The following is a 13,491-nucleotide window of genomic DNA, read 5'->3' as shown; positions in this document are numbered from 1 at the left end:
AGAATGTGCATTGATACTGCATCCGCCTCTCAAACAACTGATGTACAGTCTCTCATTTTCACCTTACTACTTGGTGGTTTTTGACTCTGTGTGTGTGTGTTGCAGACAGAGTACGCCCGCCTGGAGGGAGGAAAGTGTGTTTACAGGATCCACCGCTCTCCTATGTGCGAGTACATGATCAACTTTATCCACAAACTCAAACACTTGCCTGAAAAATACATGATGAACAGTGTTCTTGAAAACTTTACTATCCTACAGGTAACGTACACTGGATTTTATCGATTTATTAAAAGAATATTTTGACAATTTGGGAAATATAGATAATATTCGTTTTCTTGCTGAGAGTTAGATGATATGATCGACACCACTCTCATGTCTGTACGATCAATATAAAGCTACAGCCGGCAGCTGTTTAGCTTAGCTTAGTACAAAGACTGGAAACAGGGGGAAACAGCTAGCAGCTAACCATTTTTGTTCAGATTAAACAAATGAGATATAATATGTTAATTCCTGAGCTTTAGGTAGGAGCTGGTAGGAGAATTTTGTTACCTGTAACAGGGCCATGCCAGTGTCTTTATGCTAAGTTAAGATAATCAGTAGCTTCACATTTAGTGTACAGATGTGAGAGTGATATCAGTCTTCTCATCTGACTCTTGGCAAGAAAGGCAGTAAGAATATTCCTTTAAGAAGTTATTGACTGACTCACTGCAGTATTTCTAAACAGACTCTGCTGCTTCATATTTCTCACTTGACATTTTCCGTTTGCCTCTCAGGTGGTGACGAACCGCGACACCCAGGAGACCTTGCTCTGTATAGCGTTTGTTTTTGAGGTTTCCACAAGCGAACATGGAGCGCAGTATCATGTCTACAGACTTGTTAAAGACTAACAGCTCTTCAGGGAGGTTTTCGGAAAAGCCAGACAGTAGCGTGACACAATCTCTCTTCGACCAGCTCAGCCATCCAGGAAAAACGAAAAAGATAAAAAAAAAAACTTTAAAACAATGCTAGACCGAACTAACATGGACACATTTTATGCTTTAAAAAAACAGTCTTGTTCGCAAGGAAAACAAGAGTGAATCTCAACATGCCGTCGCGCAAAGAAATTTTGAAGAATTATGGATTTTTCGAACAACTATCTATTTTCCATGTGTTTAAACATGCCTTAGATGAAGTGGGTCACTTTTGCCAAGGTAATTGATGGAGCTTGAAATGTTTTATTGAGGGAACGAGAATGTGTTTAGGGTTAAAAAGCCTCTTATAGTATCCAAGGGCACACACTCTGGGCAATAAGAGAAGTGTATATAAGATTGAAAAAGTAGAGAGAACAGGACCACGGAAGGGGAAAACCAGAGCCAAGTGGTGTTGTTGCAGTAGGTTTGTTAGGAAAGCAAGTGCCTTTACTCCAAAGATTATATCATTGCCTGCAACTTTGGATTGCCTTTTTTACTACCTCTTGTTTTTAAACAAACTGAAAATAGTCAGACAGGTGTATTTTGTAAAAAAAAAAAGAAAAAAAGAAATTGGAAAGAAACCTCTAAGTTTTTGAGGCAGTTTTTGTACTCCGGCACACAGAGAAATGAGATGGGATAACTAATTTTCATGTAGCCTGTTTTTTTACTAAAAAAATCGTCCCACGTTTTACAGTCTAAGTGTATAGGGAGAAGGTTTATTGTGTTACCGTACTATTAAGGTTCTGCTTTTTTTATGTTTTATTACACAATTTAAAAATCAGGTCTTACAAGCATCTATCTATAACTGACTTTTGACACTAGGGATGCCTTGTACCATTGTTAGCCTGAAATAAAGCCAGGGCTTTGCCATTCTTAAGAGATCCCCTGTTATTTCTCTCTTTTTGAAGACGTGTGCTTGGTTGCACTTAAAAGATCAAGAAGGGGGGTGAAGCAACAGCAGTGCTTATTTTCTTCCTTGAGTTATGTAGCCTAATGGAAAAATGAATTGTTTCTTTACTGTGAGTCAGCGGATGCTAAAGGAATATGTGTTACATAGGAGTATTTTTTTTGGGGGGGGGGGGGCTTTATGTTCATATTTGTGATCAAGTAACTCAGCACAGAGACCATGGTTTAAGCGGAGAGAAGTAAATCACTTTCTTTTGTTTAAAAAAGAGATTGTATGCTGTGAAGTCAGTTCATTTGCTTCACCCTTCTCCGTGTAATGTGTGGAGAAGCTGCGTCTGCTAAGAAAAGTTCAGTTTTGATATTTAAGACAATTTTTTTTTACCAATATTACACATGAAATTATTTTGACATCAAACTAAATAATTGTCTTGAATGAGAGCTATTGTCTCTGTGCTGTAGAGTACGACCATTGATTGTTATTTATAGGGATGGAAAAGAAATAGTGGGAGGGCAGGGTGGGGTACTGGAGACGTATTGATCATTTTCCATTGTGATGGAGATGTTAAAAGTGTTGTAGGACTCCTATTAGAGACAGGAGAACTGTCATCCCATGGATCCTGCTAGACAAGTGTCTACTCTGTGTGGTTCACTGGACAATTGTGCTATAAAAGTTCAAATTTAAGATATTGTACGGTGGAACAGTTGCACCTGGCTTTGAATGTCATATTTCACAAGCTAGATACAATAGCACTCCTCTAGCAGGTTTCTCAATGTATCTTTTATACAGACAAATTTGTTTTGCCATTATCAAGATTAATGTTTTGTTTTGATTCTGTTGTCTTTTGACTTTCAGTGTTTGCCATATGCTTCACTGAAAATAATGTGTGACTGTGCTGATATTGATAATTAATAATGAGATATCTAATGTATCATATTCTGAATGGTGTGGGCAGTTTTTCGTTGTTGTTTTTTGGTTTAAGGTGGTTTACTGTTGTCTTTGTTACCATTGTGCATTGCAATTTTATACTTCAAAGTAGAGGTTGGACTATGTAATCAAACAAATGTATCTAACAATAAAAGACGCATGGTGCCTTTGGGGCCATTTTTCCCCAGAAAAACTTATTAAACATGTTTGTAAATTTGTTTTGTCCATGATGGTTCTTTTCAAGCCAATATAACAGAGGCCCATGAAACCAAATGTTAGTTTCCACAAGTTAGCTATATATGATCTTGTTTGAGCTTCTTTTTTTCACCCATTCTACTGAATGAAAGGTGCATTTAGCATTTATCTCAGGGGTCCCGGGTGGACCCATCAGATTCTCTGACCCAATTAGAAATTTCAGCTGTACTGCCACTGCAAATGTTTGTATCATACTTTAATATGGTAGCAGCACCTCACCTGTCACTAACATAGCTGACCTTTTAGTCTTTTTCATGTAGTTAATGCTCTAGCATCATAGAATCTGAATGGTCAGAGATTTTGGTACAGTGAAATCACAATAGAGTAGCCTATACGTGTGATAAAATGTTTGCAGTGGGAATATAGCTGAAATTCATAATCAGGTCACAGAATTTGGTGCAAAACCTCGAACCCCCTGGGAACACCTGCAGCCTGTGGTGGAAAATAACTACGTACTTTCACTCATGTACTGTCCTTAAGTGCAATTTTGTAAACTTGCACTTTACTTTAGTATTTCCTTTTTCTGTTACTTTCTGCCTCTACTTGACTACATTTCAAAGGGAAATTCTGTACTTTTTACTCCACTACATTTACCTGACAAATATACTGTAGTTACTGGTTACTTTGCAGATTAAGATTTTACATAAAAGCGTCATTGCTAAAGACTAAACCTGTGGCCCCTAACCTTTTTGTCTTGTGACTCCTTACAAAAAAGCAGTGGTTGGGGCCCCTTCTCGTGTTTCCATGAGAGAGTGTTTTCCTTTCTAAACTTAAAAAAAAGTTTAAAAATATTTCTTTAAAAACTTTTCTTTAAGTTCATATATATATTTATATAACTCAAACTCCCAGGACCCAAGCTTGAGGACAACACATACCACCCCACGGGAGGTGAGAGGGGGATTTTTTTTAAAATAATAAAATACAGAATTGTGTGGCACAACTTTGTTTTTTCTTCTTGTCTACCCTGTTAATCATCTCAGGACCCCCCAGATTAATCTTGTGGTGCTTTGTCGGGGGCCGACCCAAGGTTGGAGAGCACTGGACTAGCTTTATTGCCAAGTAGGTTTACACATACAAGGAATATGTTTTGGCATTTTGATGCAAAACAATAAACATAGTAGAAATATAATATATATAAAGCAAGTACTGCAGGTCAAGAATCATAAATATAAAATATAAAATTGACAATAAGATATTAAATAATATACAACATATATAATAAGAAAATAATAAAGAATTTGTATAATATGACTGTTATATAAATTACAGTTTGGGTCACTGAGGGTGCCAGGCCTTTTGATGACTGCAGACGGTAAGAAACTATTTTTGTGGAGGGGAGTGTCAAAACATTGACAATCTAATAATGTAATTTATAATATATCATTAACAGGGGGCAGTTGTATGCATAATGAGTACTTTTACACGTTTTGACACTTTAAGTGTTTAACTGGTATTTTATGTAAGCAGGATTTTGAATGAAGGACTTTTCCTTGTGCTCGGCTACCACTGCCAAGTGTTTGGCTGAAAGAACTCAACCTCCCAGAATTACTCGCGGCTGCGACGGAATCGAACCGGAAACGGTTGTCTAGAGAGCTAAAATAAAAACGGATGTTTGGTGAAAGCCTCCAAATTAAAATTTTGCACAAAAAGAAGTGATTGCTTAGTTGAAATCGCGTTTTTGCATAACGTATCCACGTTTACTAAACACCCCATTAAAAATATATTCTATATATGTGCTCTGGGGGTCCTGTGACTGAAATACGGACGCAACTGAAGTTCCTGTTTTACTTTGAGGGAAAAATACAACCGGAGGTCATAACAAGTATGTTTATCCCAACTGACTTTACTCCGGGGCAGGAGAAGCACGTAGCAATTGAAGTGGCCATACACCGCTAAATTAGTGTTCGTTATCTGAGATGAGCTGACCAACCGATTACGTATACTGTTGTTAATAATTAAGTAATTTTAGAATATCAGCTAGCACGCTAACAGGAAGTGGTTTGGATCCAAAGCCAAAACTGATATTACAACATTGTAACAGCCCATCAAACGGTCCAGTTAACTTCAGCTGACGTCAACAGGGTCGTGAGGTGAGTTAAATTAACTAATGAATAAACCATTTGGGTAACAAGTCAACAGAAACCAGAGCTAGCGTCACAATTACAGAGACTAAATTAGCCAAATGGCTAGCTAGAGTTGTTCAGCAGCCGTTAACGGATTACCTGTGATTAACGCTCGAATATTATAGCTAACTTTACATAATAATGAAGCTGATTGTGTTCTAATGGTTTTCATCAAAATATCCACTACCAAAGCCTTCCGAAGACTAACAAGTGCAGCTGTCGAAGCATTTACCTTGTCTACGAGCGAACGTTATTTTACCTCTGCATTTCTTGCCCGAACACCATCAGACATCTGGCATTTTGGGTCACATGTAACTTAATCTGGAGTAATTTGGCTGTGCAAGATCCGGGCACATGCAGGCTATTGACGTGACAGTGTCAGTGAGGTTATCTTCATTTTAGGGTTAAAGTCCAGTGTAGGTGCCACTAACTAACTGTTACCTGGCAGCTGCATCTGCTGTCTGTAACTCACACTCCTTTGGGATTCATGGGGCGTCCCTTAGTGTTTTGGATGCAAACACAGACGCATTGCATAACTTTTGGTTAATGTTAGACTTATAATTGCAAGGAAATTGTGTATTTTATTTATGGTGTGTGTTTCCTCTGTACTGACACACACTGAATGACCAGTTTTGCCTGTTCAAAACCTCTGACACTAAAGCCCCTTGATTCTTTTCACTGAATTGCTGCTTCCCCTTATTCTCACCAGACAGAGCAAAGCTGTGTCATCAGCACTCTGTTTGGGGCTGGTGTATTGTTACACTCCCAGGAGAAAGGAGTGAACGCAAATGTCTCTTTACTTTGTCTCTTGTTTAAAAAATCAATAACATTTCCCCACTGCATGACATGGTGAAGCCTGCCAGGGTCAGCTCAGTTATAAAACATTAATTCAAAAAACATAGTTGCTTATCTTCAGACCTGACCATACCTTTACAGGTGCCAATTCATTATTTTAGTATAAAGAATTGTATTCACAATCTGTTAATATCAAATAGATTTGTTTACAGTTTTTCAGATATAAATTTGCTGAATCCTTTAAACAATTTAAGGCTCAGAACTGGAACTATAGTCAGGCTGCAGTCTGCTTGGTTGGCACTTTTTGTGCTTACCATGCAGTTTTTAATGTTTATTTTTCTTTTTTTTAATGTGTCTTTTTCCACATAATCTTCTTTCTGAGACTCATGATTGTGTGCTTATTCAGTTTCTAAAGTTTTTATTTTATGATTTGAATTCATATGTGTGCATTTGCCCTTGATCTACAAGTTCCAGTTGTCCAACTCTCAAATTGCTTTTCCTTTCTGAATTACTCCCGTTTTATTACAGTGCTTATGTGTTTTTGTGCACCCAGACATTCCACCTAAAGTGTTTATTTGGGATTAGATATGAAAAATCAAACTCAGACAACAATGTCTAACAATCGCTTTTATGTGTCACATTAGGATCTGACCCTCCATCGTCACATACTGATCCACTGATCTGCCAGCATGGCTAACACAGACTCTGTCAGTGTGCGGGTCTTCTCTCTGAACTGCTGGTCAGTGGCTGTGATTCGTAGTGATTCTTAAAACATTGTTTGTTTGTTTTTGTTTTGGAACATATATGCAAACACACAGTGTCCACACTCTTTGTTTTTTCAGGGGGATCCACTACCTTAGTAAACACTGTCCTCAGCGCTATGCCATGATTGGAGATTTGTTGTGCAAGGAAGAACATGATATTGTCTTACTGCAAGAGGTTGGTGGAAGCCATCTTATAAAGTATCAGAGTCACTAATCTGATTGACCTGTTCAGCTTGTGCGCTTTGAGCTATTGATTTTTGGTGTATTCTGCAATAAAGACCAACCTTAAGTCATAAATCTTGTAAACTCGTATGAACAATATTAATTAAAGATGCCTGGTATTCTACTTTTCAAGTGATTTTTTTTTTTTTCAGGTGTGGAGTGAGAAAGACTATCTCTCCTTGAAAAAGAAACTTGCATGTAGTCATCCTCACTCTCATTACTTCAAAAGGTAATGCTTTTACTCTCATCCCAAGGTTGATGTGCAACCTTTTCTGAACCTGTTACCTTTGAATGTCTTTCAATCTATGAGTAAAATTAATGAGTAAGCTGTCATATCTTCAAAAGACTCCTGAGGTGCCCTAGTGTCAGAAAAATGTACTTTCAAGGCATTGATCAATCTGCAAAATGTTACCGAAGCTTTGGCCTTACCTATAAGGATTAACTTCTGAAGCTTAATTCTTTGTTGACCTCCACACCAAGGCATAAGACTGAGATTAATCAAAGGTTCTACCTCTCTAATCCCCTCTGCAGCTCACAAAAATGTCAACTCTAGTAGATAAGTTCTCACATCTACTACAGATAACACCTACTTATGATAGCATAATGTAGATCTACATGGAAACCAGGGATGTGAGTTATTTCATTAAACAATAATCAGGTTCTGCTGAAGCTGGTGTTTAGTGTGGAACGTACAACTTCTGCTCGTGTTTTGCGTTTCCTCTCATTCTGCAGTGGAGTCATAGGCAGTGGACTGGCCATTTTCTCCAAACACAGAATCCATGATACCTTTCTTTATCGCTACTCACTGAATGGTTATCCATACATGGTAAGTCTGGAGAGCCTGAGACACAGAAAGTAGTGTTTTATACTGTACAGTCCAAATATGACTTGATGAAAGTGAACAGTAGTAAATAAAACAGTTGAAGTAGACAATCTCATTTCCCAAAAAGAATACTCACAACTTTATTCATATAGCACTTTTCAAGAACAAGTTAGAAAGTGCTTCACATAGACATAACACCAGGAGATGCATGGTGCAATAAAATATAAAGAATTAAGATTAAAATAAAGAGCAATTGAGTAGATGAAATTAAAAGAACAAAACCAGTAAAAGCACATAACAAAATTGCAATTCTAAAAGAATGTGTTCATAATGTAATAAATGCAACGTAATAAATGTATAAATAATGTGAGTTTTAAACAAAGATAAAGAGCTAGCTTGCCCTCCTGCAACCCCTCTTTGCAGAATAGCATACCTCCTTTTCTCTCATAACTTTTCCTAATATTTAGGCTCACCATGGAGACTGGTTTGGAGGTAAAGCTGTTGGGATGGCCGTCTTAAACATTGGCAGCCTGACGGCAAACGTCTACGTTACTCATGTAAGGTTTCCTAACATCAGCTCTCAGCCCTACCTGTGTATTATATACAGTTATTGATCAATGCTTTTCGCTCTGTGTATTGATTTTAGCTGCATGCAGAGTACTGCAGAGACAAGGATCCTTATCTACCTCACAGAGTTGTTCAGGCCTGGGAGCTGCAGCAGTTCATTCGGTAGTGTGTCTCTGCTTGTTAATTCTGCTCACGTAATATGAGCCACATTTGTTTACTCTAGTGAATATTTGCATATTTTTCAGGTGAACCTCACCTGTTGTCAGTTGGTGTTAGTGATGTTTGTAGCAACACTTTACCTTAAGTGTCCGACAGTATTCTTAACCATTAAATGCTTTTTAAACACAGTAAAGTTTCATCTTGATGTTAAGTTGTGTCATTGGTAATAATGTGTTTTTCTGTGCCCGTTAGCCACACCTCTGCTGGAGCAGATGTGGTGATTTTAGGTGGTGACCTCAACATGCACCCTCAGGACCTCGGCAACAGACTACTGAGGACTTACACTGGACTCCGAGACTCTTATTTAGAGACCGCTAAATTCGATGTAGGTAGTGACAAGAATGCTACACAATATTAGGATTAATTTGTCTGCCATAATACAGTAATTAAAGTAAAATTCAGTTTCATTGTTGTAGTTTTGGCTATAATTCACATTGATTATGATAACATTTTACTTTTTACTGTTTTTACATTTGACCAGCTTAATGGTCAAATACTGCACACCATGACAGTGTTAGACAGTTCTACAATAGCATGGATGGCTAGTAATCAGACAGGTTTAAATCAAGTCCCCAATTTAACCACATTTTTTTCCATATATGTGGATGTAAAAGCAAGGTGAACATACCCTAGAAGTCTGGTATTATCATCCACAGCACTTTAAAACATCTTGCATGCACAACTTCAATAAGTATACGTGGTCAGGAAGAAGTTGCAAAACTGTAAAGCTGTATCCAGCAGTGTCATTTTGGCCCCATATCTCAAGAATTAAGCTAGTAAGTAAAATGTCATCATAACTGACAGAAATAATGGTCAAACTATGAAAACAAGAGCCATGTTGTAAAGATAGAAAAAAAATGTTTTTTAACTTGTTTGTTTGTTTTTATAAATGTTAAAAATAATTTTCTGTTGCAGGGTTGTGAGGATGGTATAACTCTAATAGCCGACAACCCTTTTATCAGTAAAAAGGAGCTTGTTCCCTTTGAGAAGGGAATTCGAATTGACTACATCCTGTTCAAGGTGGGTGAAAGCTTTGTGTCGTCACAACTGCTGTATATTTTTTTAATCCCTTCATGTTCACAATGTGTTTGGACTCCCAAAGTGCATTTCCCTTTTTTATTATTCTTAGGGTTCGTCCAAAGTGGACATTTGTTGTGATTTCATGTCCACCACCAAAGGCTCCGTCCCTGACCATCCATTCCCATACTCTGATCATGAGGCTCTGACCACTGAACTTAGGCTGGGGACACACACTCCAGCTGAGACCGGAAGTGACAAGCAATCAAAGAATCAGGACTCTGCTGCAGGTATTTTTACTAGCCATGCTAGCAGGGTGGCGATACAGATGCCAATGTCGTTCGATCGGTCGGCCCTTCGCTTTGGGCCAGACTGAAATATCTCAACATATATTGGATAGATTGCCATGGAATTTGGTTCACACATTAATGTTCCCCTCAGGATGAATCTTACTAACTTATGTTGGTAATTCCACCACAGTAATAATTACAGCCGTTATTACCTATTGTTTTTCGGCAAACTCGCTGGTACTCCTGTAATTTAAATCATGTACGGAGCAAAGTCCTTTTTTTTTAAGTGGATCCTTGTATCTTTAAAAAAAAAATTATTATTATTATTATTATTGTCAGCTCAGTGTGAAATTTGACTTAGGAAGTCAAAAATGTATTTGCTAATCTGATAGATGGAAACATGTTACCGCCAACATATAGGCTTATTTGGGAACCAGTACAACAACGGAAAAAAATGTAAGTCTTCAGGAGAGCAAGACCCCGTAAAAGCTCATCAAATGGGCTGTTGTAATGTCAGCTACAGGTAGGTACTGGTATTTTCTTTTGCCTAGTCCTGCAGAATGTCTTCATGTTTTTCTGTGGCACTTCACTGTTCAACTGTAGACTTGTATTAATCACACCCATGCTGCTTGTATTGAACCATCAACTCTTGCAAGGGTTTTGACTTGCTCTTTGTCTCTTCTCTCTTTCATGTCTTCAGGGAAGGTGGCTGAGTTGGTTGACATTGTGACAGAGGCCCGTACTGAAGTCAAAGTGGGTTTGCACTGCGCTGAGAGGATGCGCTACACAGCAACACGCACCGGAGTGATGGGCTTGGCCCTGCTGTTTCTGGAGCTGGCCATCGCTGCGGTGCCCTGGTTGGCTCTGGGAGCAGAACAACCTTTCCCTCGTACCTCCTTCTACCTGCTGGCTGCGTTGTGCTTCGCCATCCTGCTGACCACCTCTCTGCTGTACATCTTCTATACCATGGAGCTGAAATCTCTTCAGGGGGCTGAAGACCAGATGAGGTTGGCTGTAGGTAGTCTGCAAGAGAAGCTCAGGGGCTTTCCTTTGACTCAGCCCACCAACCCCCAGCGGAGGCCCCCAGAGGGTCAGGAGCCCAGTGCCTTTGACCCAGAGGAATAATGCAGAAGCAAACTGGGTCAAAGTGGGCTCTCTGAAAGAAGCCTTAGAAGTGAGCTTTAAGATGAATGTTTGAAGGAGTCATTTATCCTCTGAATGTGTTTTAGGCTCTTGAGATTCAGATTTGTACTGCAGAATGAAGGAGTTTTTGAAAGACGTTTCTGAAAGTAATGCAGGACACATGCTTTGACATTTTTGTACTTTTTATATACTCGTCTTTAGCCTTTTTTACCCCATAGATTTCCCTCTATGCACCTCAACAAACATGCTTCTTACCACACAGTATGATACTTCTGTGCTATTGCTGTTCTTAAAGGTCATAAATGAGCCTCAGGTCCGACTTGCATTCCACCCGCCAGTATTTCAACGGGACCAGTTGTTTCTGTTTTTAATTCCATGCTTCCCCTTTGTGATTGTGTGAGTCCACCACACAATCATAATGGGTCCAGACTGTTTGCTGACTTACTTACAGAAAGTAACCTTGTGGTCTCTGCTGCACGTAAGACACATACACTCCGAAGGTTGTAGGTTTACAGGTTGGTCAGTAACATTTTTTCCCCTGCAGGACAGATAACTGAGAGCTTCCAATAGCACTTAAAGATCCTCATGCACCAGTTTAGACTTTTCAGTGTAGTTACTGTAGGAAAAGGGACAAACTCTATCTGCATGTCTCAGTTCTCATGTTCACTGTCTTGCACTTGAAAAGTATCTTTATGTTAGAGACAATCTACACTCCTCTTTCCCAAAGTATAGCAGTGGGAATGCGCTGAAGGTATTCTGTCATATATACTCTTAACTCTGACCTACGTTTTTGACATGTTTTACAAAAGATCATGTACTGTAGAAAATTATAAAATGCTTAATATGTCTTTAGTGTGCAGTGCACTTACTTGATTAACCAGATAAACTATTTCCTTTTATCTATGCTAGGAAATTGCTTAATGTTCCATATCTCTGTAAAACAGTGTTATGACACAGCAAGAACCTAACAGTGACTGATCATTTTTAAAATGTATCCCTAACTTTCACCTCGATATTGGAAAAGTACTTGGTAGTTCCTTAATTTGTCACAGAATTTCAGATAATACCTAATGTTCATTCCAATTGAAAATTGTGATGGGCATGATTATGAAAGCAATAATAAAGACTTTATTCTCATGCTTCTTGACTACTGTGGCTCTGGATAAAGGTGGCAAGTCAGCAGATGATGTGCTCTGCCAATTTCAGCTGCAGACAATATTCACTGATACACTACACATTCACCACTAGAGAGCAATATAAGTACACGAGACAGGTGAGCTCTTGTTCCAAATGAAACACCAAACTGGCTCTTGAGCAGCAATTACAAGACCAGGGTGACAGAGCATGAGAGGAGACCAACGCCAAATTTGCCAGATGCCACATGCTAGCTGGCACATGTAAGCCCTCAGGGCAAGAGCACCCATGGGTGTGGTACTCTTGAATTGTTTTATTTTTCCCAGTGCAAATGACATCGATACGTTTAATTCGCACCATGTCAAAAATGAAACATCACACTCAGTGCCATTACCCACAAAATATTGTGACTTTGTCACCAATAAGAAAAACACCAATAAATTCATAGAGCTACACATGCATTTCAGACTGCATGACACAATCCCTAACAACACAAAATACATATAGTGTATGTGAATTAGGCTAACCTACACCTAATGCAAAGTCTGGATCACTTATTTTATTGTGCATACCAAAATCAGACATTGAATTTTCACAAAAGATTGATAAAGTATTTTTACTGGAAAGGCGGGGATAACAAATCAGTGTAGTTTAACAGAACAGGATTTAAATGAGAGTGGTTGTTTGGCAGGGCCAGTTGGAATACTTAGTATATGCCACACATCTCTTGTGCAACTCTTGAGTCAAGTTACAATAGGTCTAAGGGAGCTCATCTGCAATGAGATGATGAGTATTACCCAAAATATTTACCCATTTTCTTAACCTGCATCCTAGCCTATTCTATTAATCTGTTTTAGCATTGTTGGTAAATAAATTACGCTTCCCTAGTCTTAAACAATTGCTTCATCTTGCAGTGGACAATAGTGATGGCATCATTGAAGTAGTGGCAGGTAACATGCTGTGAACTGGTCTGAGCTCTAGTGGAGGGTAAACTCTTTTTGTGTTAGTCTTTACTTATCAGTCCTAGTCTAGTCTGTTGTGTGTGTTGATTGTGCAACATTTTGTTTGATTAGTTGTTAGAGTCCTTAATTGTGACATGGCTGCAATGGCTGTAGCCTATATTTACCTTTACATGACTTGAAAGCATGATGAAGTGAAGCCTTCGTAGACCTGTTGGTTCCCAGACCTTAGGTAGGCTTCCCTACACCAGCAGTGGAAGAAGTAATTAGATCCTTTACTAAAGTTAAAGTACCAATACAATATGAAATTTCTCCATTATAAGTTAAAGTTATGCATTCAACATTTTAGTAAAAGCATAGAAGATAAATATAAAAAAGTACTCATTATGCAAATTGGCC

At 38.5% G+C, this 13,491-nt stretch overlaps 2 protein-coding genes across 14 annotated transcripts in view; both read left to right on the top strand.

The window, feature by feature from the left end:
* tead3b (TEA domain family member 3 b) overlaps positions 1-2,999 on the top strand; it is a 33,795-nt gene extending 30,796 nt beyond the window's left edge. For all 13 annotated transcript variants that reach the window (XM_044168970.1, XM_044168948.1, XM_044168959.1 and 10 more), the window contains 2 exons: positions 106-258; positions 774-2,999. In XM_044168970.1, coding sequence (XP_044024905.1) covers positions 106-258; positions 774-887 — 267 coding nt within the window. In that variant the 3' untranslated portion in view covers positions 888-2,999. The remainder of the gene's footprint in view (positions 1-105; positions 259-773) is intronic.
* Positions 3,000-4,664: 1,665 nt separating this feature from the next.
* On the top strand, positions 4,665-12,138 carry smpd2b (sphingomyelin phosphodiesterase 2b). Its single transcript, XM_044172280.1, has 11 exons — positions 4,665-5,126; positions 6,599-6,693; positions 6,797-6,893; positions 7,093-7,169; positions 7,673-7,766; positions 8,231-8,320; positions 8,410-8,492; positions 8,742-8,874; positions 9,465-9,569; positions 9,679-9,856; positions 10,557-12,138. Exons 2-11 carry the CDS (start codon positions 6,644-6,646, stop codon positions 10,979-10,981), a joined length of 1,332 nt encoding a protein of 443 aa, XP_044028215.1. The 5' UTR covers positions 4,665-5,126; positions 6,599-6,643; the 3' UTR covers positions 10,982-12,138.
* Positions 12,139-13,491: the final 1,353 nt, after the last annotated feature.

This window comes from Siniperca chuatsi, linkage group LG2 (genome assembly GCF_020085105.1).
Source record: "Siniperca chuatsi isolate FFG_IHB_CAS linkage group LG2, ASM2008510v1, whole genome shotgun sequence".
Classification (NCBI taxonomy): Eukaryota; Metazoa; Chordata; class Actinopteri; order Centrarchiformes; family Sinipercidae; genus Siniperca; species Siniperca chuatsi.
Note: the sequence above shows the minus strand (reverse complement) of the source record. Positions and strands in the feature narration are given on the sequence as shown.